The sequence below is a fragment of the Meles meles genome, chromosome 1 (assembly GCF_922984935.1).
Source record: "Meles meles chromosome 1, mMelMel3.1 paternal haplotype, whole genome shotgun sequence".
Taxonomy (NCBI): Eukaryota; Metazoa; Chordata; class Mammalia; order Carnivora; family Mustelidae; genus Meles; species Meles meles.
The window spans coordinates 26,599,461-26,614,988 of NC_060066.1; the positions used below are offsets into that span (position 1 = coordinate 26,599,461).

A 15,528-nucleotide genomic window follows, 5' to 3' on the forward strand; every position below is an offset into this window, starting at 1 on the left:
AATATTGTTTTTACTCACAGTATTTATTTCCTTCTATTTTCTCTGGATTTGCTTACCTTTTTTCTAGTTTATTGAAATAAATACTTAACTTATTAATATTCAGATTATTGTCTTCTAATATGAACTTCTGTGGCTATAATTTTTTTAAGTATCAATTTACCTGCTTTGCAAAAGTTTAAAAGTGTAGAGCTTCATTATTAATCATTCTAAACTTGTCCTAATACCATTGCATTATGATTTTTTTCTGCTTACCAGTTACTTAGAAATAGTGTCAGTTAGTATCTATCTATATTTAATTATACATTTTCAATTTACTTACACTGTCATAAAATATGTATGATTCCAATTCCTGGGCATGACTGCTGTATGGCCTGTGGTGTGGGCAATTGTTATGCCTGTCCCTGTGTGCCAGGCAAAAAGAGCACCATTTAATTGATGGGTGAAGGTTTTTATATATATCTGTTAAGTTGAGCTCTCTAATTGTACTTCTCAAATATTTAAATCCTCACTGTCTTTTAAAAAATTTCCTTGGTTGAGCAATCTTGGACATATTATTGTAATTCTTGTTTTTTTATGTTTTCTTAAAACTTTGACCATTTTTGTTTTATATATTATGGAACCTTATTTTTGGGTACATAGGAATTATACTTTTCTTTATTGGTACATTGAATTTACTCCATTTATATTTATTTGCCTTTTAGATCTTATTTTGTGCTTTCTACTCCTTTCTCTGTAATTTCATTTTTTTCTTTTCTCAAATAACCATATAATCACCAGATACTTTCTTGGTTTTTTGCATGCTTATTTACCATATGCACCCCAATTTACTCCACTAACTCCCCACACATACCCTGAAATATAGGATTCTTAAGATTAAGAACTCTGTTATTCACTGCTGTACAATTAGTGTCTTACAATAATGCCTACACATAACTGTGTGCTAATTATTTAATTGATTGGTTTTGAGCAGGTACAAGAAGTATTTTCTCTTTTAAATCAAGTCACAATTACAGACATAAACTAATAACACCGAAATGTAAGAAATCTTGGAGATACATTTCTGTCCTGCATTTTATAAAGAGAACTTGGCTCCTTAAGAATATCTTCTTGTATCTACAGTCTAACAGGTTTCTAAATAAGACCTATTTAAAGGGAAAAGAAAAAAAAAAGGAAAGAGAAAAGGAAAGGAGAGGAGAGGAAAAGTAAAGAAAGGAGAGGAGAGGAGAGGAAAGGAGGAAGGAAACAGGCAAGCAAAGAAGAAAAGAAAAAAAAGAAAACTGTAAGCAAGTCAGTACAGATATGTCCTATTGTAAAACATTTCCAGAGGTCATGAGGAGAAAACATTCAGGAAAAATGCCGCCAATTCTACCATGCTCAGGGGAGAAGGTACTAATCGATTCCAGCATTATATCTTGTGGAAACTGGAATTGACCTCACAGTACTTCCTCTACCTAAAATCCCAGGTAGCCATTCCTAAATCCATGTAGTTAAGCACTTGAGATAAAACCTACTCTCTCCATTTTTCATAGCTAACTGTATGTGCATTCCTATTTCCCAGCTTGATCCATTTCCATGTCCCATTATTTCTAAAACCGACGATTTATGCTGCCTTAGGAAAAGGGCCACAAATGCAAATTTTTTAAAAGATGAAACTGTTCATTATGTACCTACTTTCTTCTAGGTACCAATGATCAGTTCTTTTTAATGAATTCTCTCTATCCTTCCTGTGAGCGGGCACACTTATAAATGCAACAAAAATACTAAACTAACAGAATTAGGTGGTAAATATTGCTAAGCCCATTTTACAAATGATAAGACTAAGGATCAGATTATTAAAAAGAGTTAAAGGAATTGACATAAATTATTTTTATTAACATATAATGTATTATTAGCCCCAGGGGTACAGGTCTGTGAATTATCAGGCTTACACATTTCACAGCACTCACCATAGTACATACCCTCCCCAATGTCCATAATCCAGCCACCCTATCCCTACCCCCACCCCCCAGAAACCTTCAGTTTGTTTCGTGAGATTTTTAAGAGTCTCTTAGGGTTTGTCTCCCTCCCGATCCCATCTTGCTTCATTTTTCCCTTCCCTACCCCCCCACAACCCTCCCCTGCCTCTCAAATTCCTCATATCAGAGAGATGGCATAAGTCATTATTACTACTAAGAATAAAGGCAAATAAAAATATAAAAGTACAAACAGAGAGAAACACATAATCAATCATGCCATGAATTCAGTCTTTCTCCCTGGACCCTACAATTACTCCCCACCATGCTCAGCTACTACGCCAATACCCACTTACACACAATTTCACGAAGTCTTATTTTTATACTCCCAAGAGTATTTCTTTCTCATGTTAGTATAGAATTTGTGACACTCCCTCAGTCCAACCTAATTAATTCTCTGGAGTGATCCTCACAATTTTCATCCATGGGGAATTTCCATTCCCCACTTTAGGGTCCCCAGGGTCTGCCTTTTTCATCAGCCTCCCTATATTTCTTATCCTATTTCAAAAAAATGTTACCACTTTAATTGTCTAGTTTCTTAGAGCTAATAAAGTGGTCCTTATGCCTATTTCTGCCATAGAGCGACACCTCAGAATTTTCATATATGCACCTCCCAAATAAACTGACATATGCATTGAGGCTCTGTATGGTAAAAAGTTTTCCTTTGTCATTTATAATACATGCCCTATACCTTCACTTGAACACGTGCTGTTGGCACTGAAAAGTAAAGCTTTTAGTCTTGATGCAGTCTAAACCCATGTTTTTAGTAGGCCTTTAATTTAAAAGCAACACCTCCATCTATTAGAGCTCACACCAGATGATAGTTACAACTGCTTGGGTTCAGATCTTTCTCTCCATTTCTCCCTTGAAGATGGACACTGAACCTTATTTTTGTTTGTGTGCAAATACACGGAAGTTGTGCAATGAACCAATGCTATTTCTGAACATGGCAAAAACACAATCCTGCTAACATGGATTCTGGAAGGAATAGCACTTCACACTTATGTAAAGAGAATTGTGGATATGCTTTTATTGTGTAGACAATAGTAAACTGGAGCAGAGAAGTTGAAGTTTGGGGCCGAAGGGGAGATATTTGGCTAATTTTAAAACAATGTCTCCACAAAGAGTTTAAATCAGGCCTAGTTTCCTCTGTAATTTCAATGAGATACAATATTAACAAATTTACAGTGGAATAATATTTAGAGCTTAAACAGTGCCCTCATTTGCATTGTTTTAATATTAAGACCATTTGAGATTATAATGTTAATAAGGATGATTTAAGTATTCATAATTATAACATTCATACAAATGTGACTCATGTAGTAGTAATATTTGTGTTCTTTTAACAAAATATATTGATTCTGATGGAGAGAGAATATACACAGTTTTGTGCTGCTGAAGGGGACCTCCTGGCAGCTGGTGCTTTAGCTGGTAGGGGATGCCAATTTATAGACACCAATATGTACAGTGGAAGACTTATGACTGGTTGTTTATATGTGGTGTAAGTTAGCCACCTGCTCCAAGAACCTTAACAGTCTCATACATTACATTCTAAATTAACATACCAATTTAAGTTAAGATATATTTTTTTCACAGAGCAACTTATTACATTGCAATGTTACCCTGAGGTATTCTGGGGGCAATCATTTAATTTCCATTGCAGAAATACTTTCCAAAATAAAAGAGATACATGTGTGGCTTATACTTATTCTCTAAAGTACCTTGGGACATCTGGCCTTAGATGAACTCTTGCACTTAAAATAGGGAGGGCTGTTGGGACTGGTTATGATCAGATAAGGGAAATATAATGCATATACATTTGAAGGGTGCGTATTTCTTAGTTGCTGAATTCATGCTAGCTGGTATATGCCCATCCACACATGTCCACTGTCCTGGAAATAACAGGCAGGTGGATATTATATACTCTGGTCACCCTTCAAAACCAAAAATAACATAACTACTTTTGATTATACACAGACTGACATTATTCATAATAATGGTCATTTCATGAGCATACAGCTTTATGTGGGAACAAATTTTGAAGTAAAAATCCCCCTTTTTTAAAAGATTTTATTTATTTATTTTTGAGAGACAGAAAGATCACAAGTAGGCAGAGCAGCAGGCTGAGGGAGAAGCAGGCTCCCCACTGCGTGGGGAGTCAGATGTGGGGCTCTATCCTAGGACCCTGGGATCATGACCTGAACCCAAGGCAGACGCTTAACAAACTGAGCCACACAATTGCCCTAAAGTAATCTCCTTTTAACAATAAAAATATTTATGGTTCTTCTTCTCCCAGAAAAAATATGTATTTATAAATCAGTCATTACCTACGAATTCAACAAATATAATTATCACCATGTCTTGTGCCAACTATGATTAAAAAAAACTTCATAGTGTTACAGATAGGCCATATTATCTCAACACCTGTCTATTTTCAGGAACAAAGTAGAAATAAGCATAGTAGAGCTTTCATTTTTCAAATTGAATCTTCAAGGCACAGTTTATGGCTTTCTAATGCCACTTTTTTTCATTAAAATAAGCATGTAGGATACTTTAATTGCCTGTAGAAAAATTCTGAAAAATAAATGCTTTATAAAAATTTCTTTAAAAACCATGTGTAGGGCATCTGGGTGGCTCAGTGCGTTAAGCCGCTGCCTTCAGCTCAGGTCATGATCTCAGAGTCCTGGGATCGAGTACCGCATTGGGCTCTCTGCTCAGCAGGGAGCCTGCTTCCCTCTCTCTCTCTGCCTGCCTCTCTGTCTACTTGTGATCTCTCTCTGCAAATAAATAAATAAAATCTTTAAAAAAAAAAAAAAACATGTGTAAGGGGTGCCTGGGTGGCTCAGTGGGTTAAGCCTCTGCCTTCGGCTCAGGTCATGATCCCAGGGTCCTGGGATAGGGTCCCACATCAGGCTCTCTGTTCAGCAGGGAGCCTGCTTCCACGTCTCTCTCTGCCTGCCTCTCTGCCTCCTTGTGATCTCTCTCTCTGTCTGTCAAATAAATAAATAAAATATTTTTTTTAAAAAACATATATAAGATATGTTTTATTGCTTATGCTTACTTCTGTCTTGCAGCAGACATCTTATATGCTCTATTTGGAGAACATAAGGCAAGGAGTCTTTTGCTGAGGATCCATCCATTCAGTAGGCAAACTACTATGAAGGCAAATAAACTTAATTACTCATAAAAATAATACTATCAACCTGTCTGCCTCACAATTTTTTTCAAAAATGCAAATCTCCTTTCCATCTACTGCCTAGAACTTTGCATAAGGATTCTCTAGGTGTTTCCAAAATTTCCAGATAATTGCTATGGCAGACCTGGAAATAAGGGCAGTGTTATTCATAGAAAGCTATTCACCAAGGATCTAATGTAGTATGTAAACACAATAATGAGATAGATGAATCCTCTCAAAATGAGGCTAGCAATATAAAACTATTGCAGAGGCAACATATTTCACTTGTTAGCCATATTCCCCTTTCCTCAAAAATAAGACATTTGCAATATAGATTCACAGATAAGTCACTGAAACTATTGGGAAAACTTTAAAGAAGGAAAAAGCAAACTTTTCAAAAGATTCATCACTTGCCAAAGAGATGAATCCTTTTAAACAGTCATTTCAATTCTTCCTTTTCCCTCAAGGGACTTTGCTCAGTTTCATGAAGGCCAGCTATAAATGCTAGGTTTCTGTTCTGCCTAAAAGTTATGTTGTGTTTCCCTGCTTGTTTATGGAAAGACTCAATGTGCAGTTTTCCTTTTTAAAATAAACAGTCCAACTCCTGCAACACTGAAGTCTCATTCTTAGTAACCAAATTGAGTATTCACGCTGCTGGTTCTTTCTGGAAAATGGTATTGTGTGCATAATCTTCTTACCAAGGAAGAAATAGAGTTTGTTGGATTGAGAAGTGATTTTTATCGTGAATTCTGAATAATATGCAGGGTGGAAATTTCATGTATATGCATCTGTGAATGTACAATTGGAAGATGATCAAGTAACTTAGCTTTGGATCGAAACTCAGGTATCAGGTTGACCCGACTTGCACACATATCCCCTTCATGCACATTGTCTCTCTTTCACCTGGTCGCTCATTTCTCTCTTGATGCTCAGTTTAGATACCAATTATTCAGGAAGATTCCTGAATGTTTCCCCTGATGCCATAATCATTACAGTTATAAGCATTTATTTTATATAATTAATAAATTATAAATGTTATGTTGGCCAGAATACATTCTGATTGTCCACAGCTATATTTCCAGTTATTTGGGTAGTGTGGGCTCTTAAGTACTTATTGGAAAAAAAGAAGGAAGGAAGGAAAGCAGAACTTCATTCCTCTGATAGTCTATTAAAATCATTTAAATATTTGGTTCTGCCATTTCCTCTTTAGTTGAATTGGGAGAAATCTTGTATAGCATTCTTTCTGAAGCACGAATTTCACATTTCCTATGAATGTTGAAGTACGTTGAACTCTGTAAAGTTTTATGAATGGAAGAAATATATTCCTACTGTTTTAATTAATCAGAGTGGATAATATTAAAATAATTTCTATGATAGCCAAACACTAAGATATTGCTGATTGAAATCCCATTGATTCCATGAGTCATGTGCAGACATACACCCACCTCCTGGCTTCCCATGAGCGTAAAATAAATTCTAATGTAGAAAACCACATTTGTTATCCTGAACTTGTGATGTCCCTTACCTTTCTGTATTATTTCTTAAGGAATCTATAGTAGTAATAATAAGATGGAAATATTAAGGCACTGCCCAGATCTGTTAACAACAGTTTGTTTTAGAGCTTATTCCCGAAAATGAATGAACAGATTTTTCTGTTTCTCTATGTATTTTCAAAATGTTCTGTCACTCTCTTTATAAACATACACTGTATTTTTAGCACCAGGGGTACAGGTCTGTGAATCGCCAGGGTTACACACTTCACAGCACTCACCACAGCACACACACACCCCCAGTGTCCATAACCCCACCACCCTCTCCCGACCCCTCTTCCCCCAGCAACCCTCAGTTTGTTCTGCAATACTAAGAGTCTCTTATGGTTTGTCTCCCTCCCAATCCCATCTTGTTTCATTTATTCTTTTCCTACCCCCCAAACCTCTCACATTGCATCTCCACTTCCTCATATCAGGGACATAATATGACAGCTGTCTTTCTCCAATTGACTAATTTCACTAAGCATAATACCCTCTAGTTCCATCCACGTCGTCGCAAATGGAAAGATTTCTTTTCTTTTGATGGCTGCATAGTATTCCATTGTGTATATATAACACATCTTTATCCATTCCTCTGTTGATGGACATCTAGGTTCTTTCCATAGTTTGGCTATTGTGGACATTGCTGCTATAAACATTTGGGTGCACATGCCCCTTAGGATCACTACGTTTTTATCTTTAGGGTAAATACCCAGTAGTGCAATTGCTGGGTCATAGGGTAGCTCTATTTTCAACTTTTTGAGGAACCTCCATACTGTTTTCCAGAGTATTTGCACCAGCTTGCATTCCCACCAACAGTGTAGGAGGGTTCCCCTTTCTCTGCATCCTTGCATGCCTCTGTCATGTCCTGACTTATTAATTTTAGCCATTCTGACTGGTGTGAGGTGGTATCTCATTGTGGTTTCGATTTGTATTTCCCTGATGCTGAGTGATGTGGAGCATTTTTTCATGTGTCTGTTGGCCATCTGGATGTCTTCTTTGCAGAAATGTCTGTTCATGTCCTCTGCCCATTTCTTGATTGGATTATTTGTTCTTGGGGTGTTGAGTTTGCTAAGCTCTTTATAGATTTTGGATACTAGCCCTTTATCTGATATGTCATTTGCAAATATCTTCTCCCATTCTGTCCGTTGTCTTTTGGTTTTGTTAACGTTTCCTTTGCTGTGCAAAAGCTTTTGATCTTAATGAAATCCCAGTAGTTCATTTTTGCCCGTGCTTCCCTTGCCATTGGCGATGTTCCTAGGAAGAAGTTGCTGCAGCTGAGGTCAACGAGGTTTCTGCCTGTGTTCTCCTCAAGGTTTTTGATGGATTCCTCTCTCACATTGAGGTCCTTCATCCATTTGGAGTCTATTTTCGTGTGTGGTGTAAGGAAATGGTCCAATTTCATTTTTCTGCATGTGGCTGTCCAATTTTCCCAACACCATTTCTTAGGCTGTCTTTTTTGCATTGAACATTCTTTCCTGCTTTGTCAAAGATTAGTTGACCATAGATTTGAGGGTCTATATCTCGGCTCTCTGTTCTTCCATTGATCTATGTGTCTGTTTTTGTGCCAGTACCATACTGTCTTGATGAAAGCTTTGTAATAGAGCTTGAAGTCTGGAATTGTGATGCCACCAACTTTGGCTTTCTTTTTCAACATTCCTCTATCAGAGTCTTTTCTGGTTCCATATAAATTTTAGGATTATTTCTTCCATTTCTTTGAAAAAAGTGGATGGGATTTTGATAGGGATTGCATTAAATGTGTAGATTGCTTTAGGTAGCATAGACATTTTCACAATATTTGTTCTTCCAATCCAGGAAGTGGATTGGAAGTGGAAGTGGAAGTGGAAGGAAGTGGAAAAGCTTTCAGTTTTTCTACATTGAGAATGATATTTGCAATGGGTTTTTCATAGATGGCTTTGATGATATTGAGGTATGTGCCCTCTATCCCTACACTTTGAAGAGTTTTGATCAGGAAGGGATGCTGTACTTTGTCAAATGCTGTTTCAGAATCTATTGAGAGTGTCATATGGTTCTTGTTCTTTCTTTTATTAATGTGTTGTATCACATTGATCGATTTCTGGATGTTGAACCAACCTTACAGCCCTGGAATAAATCCCATTTGGTCGTGGTGAATACTGCTTTTAATGTACTGTTGGATCCTATTGGCTAGTATCTTGGTGAGAATTTTCGCATCTGTGTTCATCAAGGATATTTGTCGTAATTCTCTCTTTTGATGGGATCCTTGTCTGCTTTTGGGATCAAGGTGATGCTGGCCTCATAAAATGAATTTGGAAGTTTTATTTCCATTTCTATTTTTTTGGAACAGTTTCAGAAGAATAGGAATTAATTCTTCTTTAAATGTTTGGTAGAATTCCCCTGGGAAGCCATCTGGCCCTGGGCTTTTGTTTGTTTGGAGATTTTTGATGACTGTTTCAATCTCCTTACTGGTTATGGGTCTGTTCAGGTTTTCTATTTCTTCCTGGTTCAGTTGTGGTAGTTTATATGTCTCTAGGAATGCATCCATTTCTTCCAGATTGTCAAATTTGTTGGTGTAGAGTTGCTCGTAGTATGTTCTTAAAATTTTCTGTATTTCTTTGGTGTTGGTTGTGATCTCTCCTCTTTCACTCATGATTTTATTTATTTGGGCCCTTTCTCTTTTCTTTTTGATAAGTCCAGCCAGGGGTTTATCAATCCTATTGATTCTTTCAAAGAACTATGTCCTAGTTTCATTGATTTGTTCTATTGGGTTTTTTTGGTTTCTATTTCATTGATTTCTGCTCTGATCCTTATTATTTCTCTTCTCCTGTTGGGTTTAGGTTTTCTTTCTTGTTCTTTCTCCAGCTCCTTTAGGTGTAGGGTCAGGTTGTGTGTTTGAGACCTTTCTTATTTCTTGAGAAAGGCTTGTATCACTATATATTTTCCTCTCAGGACTGCCTTTGCTGTGTCCCACAGATTTTGTACCATTGTGTTTTCATTATCATTTGTTTCCATGAATTTTTTCAATTCTTCTTTAATTTCCTGGTTGATCCATTCATTCTTTAGAAGGATGCTGTTTAGTCTCCATGTATTTAGGTTCTTTCCAAATTTCCTCTTGTGATTGAGCTCTAGCTTCAGAGCATTGTGGTCTGAAAATATGCAGAGAATTGTCCTGATCTTTTGATACGGGTTGAGACCTGATTTATGACCCAGGATTTGATCTATTCTGGAGAATGTTCCATGTGACTAGAGAAGAATGTGTGTTCTGTTGGGTTCTGTTTGGGATGGAATGTTCTGAATATATCTGTGATGTCCATCTGGTCCAATGTGTCATTTAAAGCCCTTATTTCCTTGTTGATCTTTTGCTTGGATGATCTGTCCATTTCCATTAGAGAAGTGTTAAAGTACCCTACTATTATTGTATTATTGTCAATGGGCTTCTTTGATTTTGTTATTAATTGGTTTATATAATTGGCTGCTCCCACGTTAGGGGCATCGATATTTAAAATTGTTATAGCTCCCGGGGCGCCTGGGTGGCTCAGTGGGTTAAAGCCTCTGCCTTCGGCTCAGGTCATGATCTCAGGGTCCTGGGATCGAGCCCCACATCGGGCTCTCTGCTCCGCAGGGAGCCTGCTTCCTCCTCTCTCTCTGCCTGCCTCTCTGCCTACTTGTGATTTCTGTCTGTCAAATCAATAAAATATTTTAAAAAAATTGTTATAGCTCCTTGTTGGACAGACCCTTTGAGTATGATTTAGTGTCCTTCCTCATCTCTTATTATAGTCTTTGGCTTAAAAATCTAATTGATCTGATAGAAGAATTGCCACCCCATCTTTCTTCTGATGTCCATTAGCATGGTAAATTGTTTTCCACCCCCTCACTTTAAATCTCAGGTGTCTTTGCATCTAAAATGAGTTTCTTGTAGGCAGCATTTTGATGGGTTTTGTTTTTTTATCCATTCTGATACTCTGTGTCTTTTGATTGGGGCATTTAGCCCATTTACATTCAGGGTAACTATTGAAAGATATGAATTTAGTGCCATTGTATTGCCTATAAGGTGACTGTTGCTGTATATTGTCTCTGTTCCTTTCTGGTCTACTATTTTAGGGTCTCTCTTTGCTTAGAGGATCCCTTTCAATATTTCCTGTAGAGCTGGTTTGGTGTTTGCAAATTCTTTCAGTTTTTGTTTGTCTTGGAAGCTTTTTATCTCTCCTTCTATTTTCAATGATAGCCTAGCTGGATACAGTATTCTTGGCTGCATGTTTTTCTCGTTTAGTGCTCTGAATATATCATGCCAGTTCTTTCTGGCCTGCCAGGTCTCTGTATAAGTCCACTTATACAGAGTCCACTGTATAAGTCCACTGCCAATCTTATATTTTTACCATTGTATGTTACAGACTTCTTTTCCCGGGTTGCTTTCAGGATTTTCTCTTTGTCGCTAAGACTTGTAAATTTTACTAAGAGGTGATGGGGTGTGGACCTATTCTTATTGATTTTGAGGGGGGTTCTCTGCACCTCCTGGATTTTGATGCTTCTTCCCTTTGTCATATTAGGAAAATTCTTTACAATAATTCTCTCCAATATACCTTCTGCTCCCCTCTTTCTTTCTTCTGGAATCCCAATTATTCTAATGTTGTTTCGTCTGATGGTGTCACTTATCTCTCGAAATCTCCCCTCGTGGTCCTATAGTTGTTTGTCTCTCTTTTGCTCAGCTTCTTTATTCTCTGTCATTTGGTCTTATATATCACTAATTCTTTCTTCTGCCTCATTTATCCTAGCAGTAAGCGCCTCCATGTTTGATTGCACATCATTAAGAGCTTTTTTTTATTTCAACTTGGTTAGATTTTAGTTCTTTTATTTCTCCAGAAAGGGCTTTTATTTCTCTGGAGAGTGTTTCTCTAATATCTTCCATGCCTTTTTCAAGCCCAGCTAGAACCTTGAGATTTGTCATTCTGAACTCTAGATCTGAGATATTACCAATGTCCATATTGATTAGGTCCCTAGCCTTCAGTACTGCCTCTTGTTCTTTTTTGTGTGTGTGTTGAGTTTTTCCACTTTGTCATTTTGTCCATATAAGAATATATGAAGGAGCAAATAAAATACTAAAAGGGTGGCAAAGACCCCAGGAAAATGTGCTTTAACCAAATCAGAAGAGACCCCAAATCGTGGGATGGAGAAAGGGCATAAAAAGAAGTTTAGAAAAAAAAAAAATAGAAAAAGAAAACAAATAAAGAAAAAATAAAAAAGAAAGAAAAAAATATACATGTATTAGACTAGTGACTAGTACAGAGTCACCCACTTAATTTTGGAAGTATTTTGGTCTCTTAGAAGAAACTACCTCCCAAAATTTTAAAAAATGAAAAACATATATAAGGGTAAACACAATGAAGGGATGGAATATGCCTATAAAGGTGAAAAAAAATTTTTTTTTAATTTCTAAAAAAGGAGTTGATAAAGTAAGTTGGTTGGGAGAATAAAGAAAAAAAGTGGAGAGAATTTGCTTGGGCTAGAGACTAGAACCAGCCCGGAGCTAGATTTAGGGTATATTTTGATCTATTAGAAGAAGTTGTACCCCAAATTTTTTAGAAGAAAAAGCCCTATGTGTATACAAAAAATAAAGTTAGATACAACGAAGGACAAAATATGACTATAATAATGAAGGTTCAAAAAAGATCATTTTTTTTTCATGAAAGGTATTGTTAAGATAAACTAGTTAAAAACATTAAAAGAGGAAAGGGTAAAAGTTAAAAAAATTAGCAGAAGAAAAAAATAAAATTAAAAGAAAAATTAATTAACTGCAAGACTAAAGAATCATGGGGAGAATGCCATGAATTCCATGCTTTGTTTTCTCCTCCTCTGGAATTCCACTGTTCTCCTTGGTAAGTGAACTTGGTCTTGGCTGGATTTCTTGTTGATCTTTGGGGGAGGGGCCTGTTGTAGTGAGTCTCAAGTGTCTTTGCCCGAGGCAGAATTACACTGCCCTTACCAGGGGCCAGGATAAGTAATGCGCTAGGGTCCGCTTTCAGGGTTCGCTTTCGGAGTTTTTGCTCCCTGAACGCTTTCCGTAGAATTCCGAAGGACGGGAATGAAAATGGTGGCCTCCCAATCTCTGGCCCAGAGGATCTGAGAGCTTGGGGTCCCACTCCTCAGTGCACCCTCAGAGAATAGCGCCCAATCACTCCCATCTCCCTGGCCTCCAGCATGCTCCAACCTCACCCAGTCTGTGACCAAGTGTCTCTGTCTCTGGCACACAGCTCCGCCTGGAGTCTCCGAACCCCACAGATCCCTGAGCTCTCCCAGGGGGTGTCTCACCAGATCTTGTAGGGACCTCACTCACAGAGCAGTGGCCTGTGCCACGGATTATGGTTCAAGGTAACCCCGAGTTGAGAGTTCACTTCTCGGCTCTTGTCTCTGTAGCCTGCTTGCCCGCTCTAATACCTGTGAGTTCTGTGACACTCAGACACCCTCAATCCTTCTGTGACCCCATGGGACCTGGGGCCACGCTGACCCCGTGTGGGCTTCACCCCAGTTTAGCCTCTGGAGTGATGTCCCTCAGTGGAGCAGACTTTTAAAAGTCCTGATTTTGTGCTCCATTGCTCCGCCGCTTGCCGGGAGCCAGCCCCTTCCTCCGCGGTCTATCTTCCCATTGCTTTGGATTCACTTCTCCACCGGTTACCTTTCAGAAAGTGGTCGATTTTCTGTTTCTAGAATTGTTGCTCTTCTTCTCTTTGATCTCCTGTTGGATTTGTAGGTGTTTGCAATGGTTTGATAAGCTATCTAGCTGATCTTCTGCTACCTGATGTCATCTCAGCCTGCTACTTCTCCGTCATCTTGACGACTCCTCCCTGTCACTCTCTTTAGTTCACTGTCTGGGCTCACAGAAAATTTTTAGTTCCTTCATTGTGAATGGACTTAATATTCAATGTATCTGTTAGTGTTAGCTCTAAAAGTACTTGACTTTTGGATACCTGGGTGGCTCAGTCAGTTAAGCATCTGTCTTTGGCTCAGATCATAATCCCAGGGTCCTTGGATGGAGTCCTGCATAGGGCTCCTTGCTCAATGGGGAGCCTGCTTCTTCCTCTGCCTGCCATTCTCCCTCCTTGTGTGCTCTTGTGTACACTCTTTTTCTCCCTCTCTGACAGATAACTAAATAAATAGAATCTTAAAAATGAATAGGTAAATAAATGTACTTGACTTTAGCATAGACTCTCTACCCCAAAAGATCATAGTCTGTATGTCATAAAAATTTTGCTACTGTTTGATAATGAGAAGACTTCTGGTAGAAAGGGGGGACTGACTAGAAGAGATGGATCACAAGAAATTATTTCAGGGTAGAGAAAAATGTCTTTTACCTTACTCCCAGTGGTAAAATGAGTTCAACATAGACAGCAGTATCATTTCCCCGTTCAGTCACGTGGAATGAGTGTACATTATTTGGGAGAAGAACTTAATCTATTTATTTATTTATTATTGTTATTAGTCACCATACAGTACATCATTAGTTTTTGATGTAGTGTTCCATGATTCATTGCGTATAACATATAGTGCTCCATGGAATACATAAAGCAATATTAAATAAGTAAGCCCTTCTTTTCTAAAATATTTTGAAATATTTATGCATGGATTATAGCACAAAACAGTATATAATAAACCCTAAAGCCCTATTTTTGTACATTAGATACTAATCTTAATGAGAAGACCAATGAAAAATTTTATGTTCTTACTCATCAATATGAATTAGCAAAATATCAGGTATGATTATGGGCTACTTTGTACTTTGAGCCCTCAAACAGTAACAGAAAGGATGCTGGTACTTCCCCATCTGTTTAGAAGTATAAATGAAGAAATATTAAAGGATTCAAAGAAAATAGCATCCTAAAACAATTCATTTTATATCTACACTATTTTTCAGCAAAACTTCGAGAGTCCTGCTTTGATCCAGGCAATATAATGAATGGCACCAGACTTGGAATGGATTATAAATTAGGGTCAACAGTCACCTATTACTGTGATGCTGGTTATGTTCTTCAAGGTTATTCAACACTCACCTGCATCATGGGAGATGATGGAAGACCTGGATGGAATAGAGCCTTACCAAGTTGTCATGGTAAGAACATTTCTTTTTTTGGTTCAGTTTTTATTATTAGACAGAATCAGGAAACATTTAAAGCCATTTCTATATTTTTAAAAATCAATCATTTTACATTCAAGCTATAAGTATGAAATAGGCCATGCAGAGACTTTATCAAGGATATTTAAATTGGATTCATTAAAGAAATGGTTTTGGAAAAGTGCTTATATTCCCAGGTGTCTCTAAAGCACTTCACACATTATTGTAAGTGAGCTCTCTGAGCATAAGGGTATTGCCTGTTCTATTCTATGTTCAGGACTTAGAGGCGTGCCTGAAAAGATTAGGTGCTCAGAAGATATTGGTTGAGTAAATGAAGAATGAACACACTGAAAGTGACATTTCAATAAAATAGAGAAATGCAGAGATTTAAATATTATCAAGAACTGGTGAGAAATCTTTATCCAAACTACACATTTTTTCCTAAAAATTAAGGTTGCCTATAAGTGAAAATCATGTTGAACCTGCTGAGGCAGCTCTAGCAGTGGAGGGAAGACTCAAGCACACAGTAAAATGGAGGAAGACCTAAAATTAGTTTCAGTAACAGAATATCAGACATGTAAGTTGCCATTTCTCTTACTATATCTGCCACAGCTGTAGGAAACCAGGGCATCAGATGCAGTCTGATGCAGGAAATGACAGTGATCATAGCCAAGAGAAGGCTGCTGATCTTAGAAAAAAATTTAGGAAAAATATATTCAATTATACTGT

At 37.5% G+C, this 15,528-nt stretch overlaps 1 protein-coding gene across 2 annotated transcripts in view; it reads left to right on the forward strand.

The window, feature by feature from the left end:
* CSMD3 (CUB and Sushi multiple domains 3) overlaps positions 1-15,528 on the forward strand; it is a 1,273,428-nt gene that overhangs the window by 998,347 nt on the left and 259,553 nt on the right. For both annotated transcript variants that reach the window (XM_046025880.1, XM_046025873.1), the window contains one exon: positions 14,602-14,796. In XM_046025880.1, the coding sequence (XP_045881836.1) occupies positions 14,602-14,796 (195 nt within the window). The remainder of the gene's footprint in view (positions 1-14,601; positions 14,797-15,528) is intronic.